General features: G+C 43.9%; 1 protein-coding gene across 1 annotated transcript in view; it reads left to right on the forward strand.

Annotated features, from left to right (window-relative positions):
- Nucleotides 1-9,410, forward strand: part of srgap2 (SLIT-ROBO Rho GTPase activating protein 2) — a gene marked incomplete in the record, with an annotated part of 51,540 nt that overhangs the window by 32,658 nt on the left and 9,472 nt on the right. The window contains 7 exon segments of the mRNA XM_035662159.1: nucleotides 5,211-5,273; nucleotides 6,835-7,050; nucleotides 7,406-7,534; nucleotides 8,360-8,581; nucleotides 8,730-8,831; nucleotides 8,928-9,125; nucleotides 9,253-9,337. Of these exon segments, the coding sequence (XP_035518052.1) occupies nucleotides 5,211-5,273; nucleotides 6,835-7,050; nucleotides 7,406-7,534; nucleotides 8,360-8,581; nucleotides 8,730-8,831; nucleotides 8,928-9,125; nucleotides 9,253-9,337 (1,015 nt within the window).

The raw sequence follows: 9,410 nt of genomic DNA on the forward strand, positions 1-9,410 counted from the left end.
ACACACACACGCACGCACACACGCACGCACACACACACACACACACACACACTTTTATCCTCAGTTTACAGAGTTCAGTCCCGTCAGTCGGTCGCAGGCGGCAACAGGAAGTCGTTTCTTCCACTTTCACTTCATTTAAACAGAAACAACAAATGCAGAAATCAGAACATAAATGACAAACAGCACTGTAGAAATAATGTGATTTAAAAACAAAGGAACAAGCTCTGACAGGTTGTATTATTATTATTATTATTATTATTATTATTATTGCCTTGTAAGTCATATATTTAACTGTTCAAAGAGTAAATTAAATCGGCCTTTCTGGAGTTATTAAATGAAATGTGTCACTATAGAGCTGAAGTCAGTTAAATGTAAAACATTATTAATATCTGGATCATTTTTCACTATTTGATGATATTTTAAAGAGCCAAACGGTCCAGTGGTGGTCGGCAGTGAGTCTGTAACCATCAATAATCTAAACCCTACAGACCTCATCAGAATCAGCTTTGACCTTTTGGACTTTAAGAGTAGGAGGTCTGATGAGTGATGATGTTGGATGTTAGCGGGACCTTTGGCTCAGATTATGGACGATCTGATGAACTAACAGTGAATCTGCGTAGTCCAGTAAGTCTGTCTGTCTCTCCAGCGTACAGGAAGGGGACGACAGGGAGCCTACAGAATAAAGTTAAACAGGATGTCTGGGAATAGTACAGATTTCACTCCTTGAAGGCAAACAGTGAAAAGGGAAATTTTAATAATGATCGTGTTAATATCGCAATTATGTTGGCCAAGATAATCGAGACATAAGATCTTCATATCGCTCCTCCTGAGCTCACACTTTGTGGACAGTTTGTCCTAAAATTAAAATAAACCCATAAATAAATCTCCTTGCTTCCAATATCACAGTATATTGAACCCGTGTATTGTGGTGAGTATTGTCAGACTCCGGCCGTTCATCCTGTTTAAGAGTTAAAACAGATCTTGTGTGATTGTTAATGAAAATTGTTAAGCTTTAATGTTATTGGCTCACAGTGAGAGAGTACGGTGGCCAGCAGGGACAAAGTTACAGGATAAAAACAGGGATCGGTCTGGGTTTGAATCCGGCTCCTGTTGCATGTCATCCTTCCTCTCTTTCTTCCTCTCTCCATCCTTCCTCTCTCTCTCTCTCTCTCTCTTTAATGAGGTCAAATCTTGAATCATTCGACCTGTTTTTATTCAACGCTGATGATTTGTTTCCTGTTGGAGTGATTTTGAATGCGGGCCCTGCTTCCAGTCCTCCTCTTTTGTCGCCGATCTGATCCCTCTTTCTCCCTGTCTGTCTGTACACACCTGTCTGTCCATCCATCCTGTCTGTCTGTCTGTCTGTAGGAGCTCGGAGAAAATGATTACGATTCTGGGTTCAGAGTGAGTATGAGAGCCGCTGAGAGCACCGACCGCACGCATCCTGCACACAGTTTGTCTACAGCACTGACACAGCCGTAAATACACCCACACTGGTTACTGACAGCTTTGGTGGAGGTCACTTTGTCGGGGGGACACGGGGCTGTCGGGGACTACATCTTCTCTGTTCATGTGAAACTTGAGTAAACGTCCAACAGTGTTTATCACCGGCCATGAAGCTGCATCGAGTATTATTCAGCTAAAAGTAATCACATCAGTTTTGAGCCTTTGTGAACTGCCGCCGCTCACACGCCACCAAAATCTTCATCTTGTTTTGTTTTTGCCAGTTTGAGACGGCACATCCACCCAACTATACGCAGCCATACAGCGCACAGGCGGTTATTACTGTCACACAACGCGCTGTGGGCGTGGATCGTTTAAAGCAGACGGCTCGTAGCTGCTGGGTAGCTCACTAACTGAGGGACGTTACGATACTTAAACAGGGACTTTTTATTTCTTCTTCTGTGGCAGCAAACAACCTAATGTTACAGACACTCACTCTCACTGTGAGGACAGATTACCCACAATCCCCCTTCCTTAAAGAGGAAGGCTCGGCGGTTTCACACAGTGCAGTTAGGCTGTGGGTGGAGGACGGATCAATACTTTACTGAAGTGAAAGTACTACTACCACAGTTTGATAATCCTCCACTACCAGCACAGACGGAAACTGATCCGGATACTTTCCTCTTTTTACTTCTGGTCTATTTCTACTCTAGCTTTAATGAAGCTAAAATATTTCTTATCCGATCACTCGATCGATAGCTGCAGTCTTTAAGAACATGTGATGCAGATTAGGTGACGTCACAATAGGTACGGTGGGCAGTGAGGGTCACACCTCTTTCAAAGTTTGTGTTTTTATGTATTTAGGGATGTTTTAAAGGGGTGAAAATTATCAATCTGCATCAAGCCTGACAATATAATGAGATGTATCTATTGGTGAATACAGTATAAAGGTATGAAATACTGATATGGACACAGGATCAATCCTCATGCAAGTTTTTTTTGTGTCTTTTGAAATAACTGATTCTAGCTAATATTTGCATTGTTTTGAGTACCCATTGAGTGTACAGTACCTACTAAAATTATGGTTTTGTATATCAAAAAGCAACTACATTCTGATGTGCCAAATCCATGTCATATTTTTGCTCTGTCCATCCATCTCTGCAACATCTGTTTTCTGTTTCTGCTGATTTATTGACTGACAGCAAGTCAGCTGAACCTCAGGCCAGGAGAGTTTATGTTGTCTGTGGTTCATACAGTAGCCTCATTCTTGTCTCCTCTGATCTCTGCCTTGCTGGCCTGAGAGAAAAGAGACAAGGCAGAGCGATGCTGAGAAACAGGAGGTGTGGAGGACGAAGAGAAAAAGAGAGAACTGAGGGAACAGGAATAGAGAGTGGGGGCAACGTAAGAGGACTAGAGAGAGGGAATGAAGAGATTTCTCTGAAGATCAGAGCTAACTGTGACCTTGTAGAGCAAATACCAAGGCTGAGTCCTCCCCTAAGAGACAGCCGTTCATCTCCAGGCAGGACATATTAGACTAAATACACAAGCTCAGAACAGGTACATGTTGTTAGACTCTTGTTCTACTGTAGTTAACAGTTGCCTTTCAGAGCACGTTGCGTAAATATGTAAACATAATTTGCTCAGTGGATCCCCTTATCTTTCAGACTTAGAGTGATAAAATTTTCTGCGAAGAAGGGTGATTTTGTCTTGATTGTTACCTCTTCAATGGATGAGTGCTTTGCTCTGGAAATTTAGAAATGGGTTTATGTTAAAATGTTAAGGGCTAAGTTTAAGGTAAGGATAGGGTTTAAGAAAAGAATGTGGGAAGGCCTCACAAGTATAGGAAGATAAGTGTGCGCGTGGAACGCAAAGTGAAGCAGTCTGTGTCTGGAATGTCATGGCAGAGGCTGCTGATTTCCAGCCCGATAGGTTGTCTTTGAACTACATTTACAGTCCGATCGCAGGCAATGGGAACACGCACACAAACCTCCGTCTGCCTGTCTCATACACAAGCACAAAAAACACACTTTATCCACCTTTTCCCCACCCTTGGTTCAGTCATGGGCATTGGTTTCTATTTTTATTACGCCCGTTGTTCTTTGGCATGAGGGTTGCTTCCATCATGTCTGGGTCATAAACAGGCTGCACAAATACACAGAGAATGCTCTGACGGCTAATTACGTAGATAATTAGTTCATTTATAACATTTCCAGTCAGGGGCATGAATACCAGCAGTGCCAGAGGCCATGGCGCACGCACACATGCACACACACATCATGATCCATATTAGAGAAGTCAACACATTCATCTTAGCCAGTGCGGAAAGAAGTGCAGAATAACACTGTTAGCACAGCAGGATCGTGTATGTGATCTTGTCACTGAAGGAGAGGAAGCACTAATGAGTCCAACTGTATTAATGAGTACACAGTTTCAACCTAGACCACAGACATCAGGGCTAATGAAGCATGCTACTTGCTACTGTCTGTTGCGGTCTTGCGGAGCCAGACGGACGACCACGGGCAAGACGAGAAGTCCAAAGGTCAAGATCCACAGTTGATAGATAGGAGGGCTCAACCATGGCCGATTGCTTTTTGATTGGCTGCGTTCCGGCTGCTTGTCACCTAATACGAGCCTCCTATAGCACTTTAAAGAGTGAAGGCGGGGCTACCTCAGTTATCCTGTTACCTCCTTTCGTCTGCTCTGCTGCCCTAAATCTCTTCTCTGTCGCTTCCTCCCTCTGCAGCATATACACCCCTCTGTTCCTGACCTCTCTGCCCTCTGTAATTCTCCCAAGCAGATTCACAGTTATAGTTTTCCTTTTTCTCCATAATATATATAATATAAGTAAACAGCATCTTCTTCCTCACCACCCATCACCTTTTTTTTTTTTTTACCCGCTCACCCCTGAACCCTCACTACACCCCACCCCACCCCACCTCACCCCCCTTCAGTGCCCTCTTCCAGCAGAAGACAGATGCTCAACACGCGCTGGCAAAATCTGCTCCTGCTTTCATTCTGCATTCCTTAACCTTTGTTTTTTCAGTTGTCTTTCTTTTCTTTTTGTCTTCTCCTCTGTTTCCCACTATGCTTGTCCACTGCTTTCTCTTTTCTGTCGCTTGTCAAGTTAAGTTAATTCTGTGTGAAACATGTGTGAATCTGTGTGCACACATGTTTATTAAAAACCCAGTCTGAATGGTGTCCTTTTAGTGGTTTGGGAGAGTCCCAACATATTTATAAAGATGTATAAGAGGAGCTGTAAATAGATGTGTGTTTGTGTATGTATACACATCTATTTATCAGCCTACTCTTCTGTGGATTTCTGTGAAGCCATCAGTCACTAGCGGCTCCGGGCAGTTATGTCTAGAGAATGGTAGTGCCTGTACTACTCCCTGTCCACCCTCTTTTGTCTTTGTCTTTTTTATCTTTCGCAACTTCATCATCTTGCCCTCTGTTTTTGGCTTACCGTCTCTGTCTTGCTCTTGTTTTTCTCCCTGCCAACATCAGTATCTGTAGCTTCCTCCTTTAAGTCCACATCCATCAAGTACAATACTTCCTTGCTCATTTATCTGGACTAGTGACTCCTCCACTCCCATTTAGCGAGATAATCTGGTCTTGATTGATGATGGGGCGGTAGGTTGACCACATGACTGAGACAGAGTGATGACCAGGTAGATGGACGGATAGTAAAAGCTGCAACTCATGACTGTGAGCCAATGGTTAGGGCTCTTTATTCACATTATTTTTGTCTCTTCTCTCTGTATCTCCAGAGCAAAGAGGTTGGCGTACAGCTGCAAGAGGACATGATGAAAGTTCTTAATGAGCTTTACACGGTAAGAGAAATCACTGGCATTGCAATCACAAAATATATATCCATCTGTCCATAATTATGTGTTGCGATATCTTGAATCTCATACAGCTCAATGGGGAGAGCATTGAGCTTGCAGTGTCAGGGTTAGCGACCTGTTTCTGACAGCTATTATGGGACGCTAAAAACTGCTTTTAAAAAGTGCTTTTTGAACGTTACTTAACAGCATATTTCAAAACAAAAGGTACAATGTATTTTACTGCAGATAAAAATGTGTATGTCTATATATAACATAAGCAGTCAAAAAGCTTACAGACAACACGAAAACATGGCATGGAGATTAAGGAGGCAACTTGGCTACAATCAGTTAAGGATTAAAGATTTTTAGCCACATGAAATGTTTAACAAACATCCATGATCCCCAGAGGAAGAAGCATATTTGACTGTGGTGATTCCCTGACATTTCCTCCAGTGCCACCATCGGGTTGACATCTATGATTTTGGGTTAAGTAGTTATTCCACAACACATGACCAAATACCTGCACAACTAATGACATTCCCATCAGTCTCAGCTGAACTTTGGACTCATTAGCAAATGTTTGCATGCTAAACTAAATCATGTTGATCATAGTAAACATCATAGCACTTTAGCGTTGTCATTGTGAACGTGTCAGCATGTTGGCTGCCGTTTGCTTTCAGCGCAAACCACCGCTGTGCCTAAGTATAGCCTGACAGAGCTGCTTGCATGGCTGTAGACTCTTGTTGATAGAAGTATGTTTTATAAATCAATTTAACGAATGACACTAAATATACTGTACGATCATGCTTCTGTCAGCCACTGTTGTGCATGTCTGTTCTAATTGGACGGTCTGATTTGATCATGACTGTCTGTTGTTTTGATCTTCTCACGCTGTCAGGGGCATCTGAGCGTCTGCTTACACATGTCTATGGTACTGCCAAAAGGACTGAGGCAATGAGAGTGCATTTCACTGTCTGTGTGTGTGTTTGTGTGTGTGGGCAAAGTTTCTTCCCACACCAGAGCTCTGAGCAAGCAACTGTATAGCTTCAGCTCAGCCAGGACCATAAAAGCAAGTCTTATGCTGTAATTATAGTATATAGTAAGAGATAGAAATAGATCTGGTTTGAGTGACGCGCACATGCTCACATGCATACTCATAGACAGACCAGTGTGTCTGTCTGCTGTGTTGTGGAAGGGTTTGAGCAGTATAATGATGGCTCTGGTGGTGGTCACTGGAATAAGGCTGACACTGCACACACACACTTGTTTCATGTGTTTTAACTCTTCATGTCAAACTCATACCACCATGTCCAAGCACAGTAGTGTAGTACAGTAGAGGAGGCTGGTTGTGTGAGTCATTCTCTGCAGTATTTTTGAATGCCAGCACTGGAGGTTCCTTCCAAAAAATCTTCTTGTGTTTTGGCTTGAGCCTCAGTGCTGCACTCTCCTCATTATATTGACCGGTGTAATCCCACTTTTGATCCAGATCCAAATAAACGGAAGTAAGAGACACACTGGGAAAGCACGCGCTCATATGTCTGCCTGCAAATCTCAACCCTTGTCACAGGTGATGAAGACGTACCACATGTACAACACCGACAGCATCAATGCCGAGTCCAAGCTGAAGGAGGCGGAGAAGCAGGAGGAGAAGCAGATGGGCCGCTCCAGTCGACAGGACGACCGCCAGACGCCGCGTTCCCCGGACACCTTAGCCAGCATCAAGAGCGATGAGAAACCTGTCCGACGCTCCAGTGTCAAAAAAATTGAGAAGATGAAGGAGAAGGTGAGTGGGGCCGGAGGGGCTGGGGATGGAGTAGAGTAGAGAGAGGAAAGCTGTTTCAGAGTGCTCCACCTGTTGTTACACTGGCTTACAATTAGTGTATAATAAATGATTTATGAGCCCACGACTGGCTTATTGCTAACCTTGTCTAGTACAGCTGGGGCCTGTCACAGCAACATGGTTCTCCGCTTCTTATTATCCATTATCAATACTGAGGTATTTCACTCTAACACCTATTATCTCTCTCCCTTTCCGCCCCCTCACTACACGTCATTACCCTTCTTCTTTCCTTCTTGCCTGATTTCTTTCCTCCTCTCCTTTACAATCTCTCTTTTACTCCCCCTGCCTCTTCTATCAGAGACAAGCTAAGTACACAGAGAACAGACTGAAGGCCATCAAAGCCAGGAATGAGTACCTTTTAGCTCTTGAGGCCACCAACAGCTGCGTCTTCAAATATTACATCCACGACCTCTCTGACATCATTGACGTGAGTATAAACACACTCTGTTACTCTGTGGGAGCAGCTAACATTTGTAGACATATAGTGTGTGTGTGTGCGTGTTTGTGTGTGTGTTTGTGTGTGTCCCTACATTCTAGCCAGTGGTGGCCCCTTAGTCAGTCTCTTTGCATTAGCTTCAGTGCTCCTAATGAAGGCAGTAGACTGGTCACCCTCGCTGTATGTTTTTCTCTTCTTTGTCTCTTTGCTTCCCAACACTCCTCCGCAGACAGCCAGTGGCCAAAACATCTAGACAGCCTGGAAGCAGTTCATTTTCTGCTGGATAAAAACACATAACTGCTTGCTGGACTGAAGGAACAGTCAGCTGCAGGTGGCACTGACACACTGATGGAGGATCAGTGGTTTTTAATATATTAGTGCATTGTATCACATATTTTATCTGTTAAAAATGTAGACACATTTGCCTTTAGAGCAGTGCACTTGTGAATCCACCTGATGTAACCCTTACACAGTGGTTGCCTTAAGGGTGGAGGGCTTGTGAGCAGAGTAATACCAATTTGATCCCTAAACATTAAGGCCCTAAACCCCCAACTGCTCCTGGGTCCAGCATATCAGATTGTGGTTGTATTGGGCATCATTTAATTACGTAATTACCTTACCATTGAAGTTATAATAGTAGTCATAGAAGAGATCGTATGATATCTGGGCCATATCTGTATATATGTTGATGAAACTGATGGTAGTAGCACTGTTAGTGGCATCTGCTGATATGATTTCTCTCTACTTGATTTATTTTCACAGTATTTGCATTCCATTTGCATGTCTTATGTATTTATTTTTATGTGTATGTGACAGTGCTGCGACCTAGGCTACCATGCCAGTCTGCATCGCGCCCTGAGGACCTACCTATCTGCAGAACAAAACGTAGAGACATCAAAACACTCCGGGCTGGAAACCCTGGAGGTAGCCGCAGAGAGTCTGGAGGCCAACGGGGACAAACAGAAACTGATGGAGACCTACAACAACGTCTTCTGCCCCCCAGCTCGCTTTGACTTTCAGTCCCACATGGGAGACACGGTACAGTTCTAGTGCTTGAGTCATTATTATAAGGTGTGTCTTTTCTTGATGTGTTGAATACATCTGACTGAAGCAGAAGTCAGTGGACTGGGAAGGGCAGAATTTTTTTGTGATGCTGTTATCTCTCCACTGTGTTCTGTGGGTGTAGATGGGAGTGATGTGTGCGCAGCAGCCAGTGGAAAGCGAGTTGCTCCAGAGGTGTCAGCAGCTGCAGTCCCGCCTCTCCACACTTAAGATTGAGAATGAGGAGGTCAGACATTTTTCTGTTTCCTCTAATATTATCTGGTTTGTCTTCCACCCCTCGCAGCTTTTGTCTCATATTATCTCTTCCTTTACTGCCCGTCAGGTGAAGAAAACCATGGAAGCCACTCTGTCCACTATCCAAGACATGGTGACAGTGGAGGACTACGACGTCTCTGAGTGCTTCCACCACAGCAACAGCATGGAGTCGGTGAAGTCCACTTTCAGTGAATCCTATCTCAGCAAGCCCAGCCTGGCTAAACGGCGGGCCAATCAGCAAGAGACGGAGCAGTTTTACTTCACGGTCAGTGCATGCTGTGGTCATTGATGATTTGTCAGGAACATCAGTGGGCTCAAGCCTCTAATTGACAGAGCTATAAGCAATCTTATGATTATATATGAGCAGATGTGTGTCTTTTGTGTGTTTTTAGAAGCTGAAGGAGTTTCTGGAAGGCAGGAACCTGATCACCAAGCTGGAGGCCAAGCATGACCTCATTGAGAAGACTCTGGGAGAGAGTGAGTGGGACTGTCAGAGTGTCCTTCATACCTTTTTAGACATTGTCCTTCTTTCTCGTGTGTGTGTGTGTGT

Source organism: Morone saxatilis, unplaced genomic scaffold (genome assembly GCF_004916995.1).
Source record: "Morone saxatilis isolate NCDOM2014 unplaced genomic scaffold, NCSU_SB_2.0 Contig18, whole genome shotgun sequence".
Classification (NCBI taxonomy): Eukaryota; Metazoa; Chordata; class Actinopteri; family Moronidae; genus Morone; species Morone saxatilis.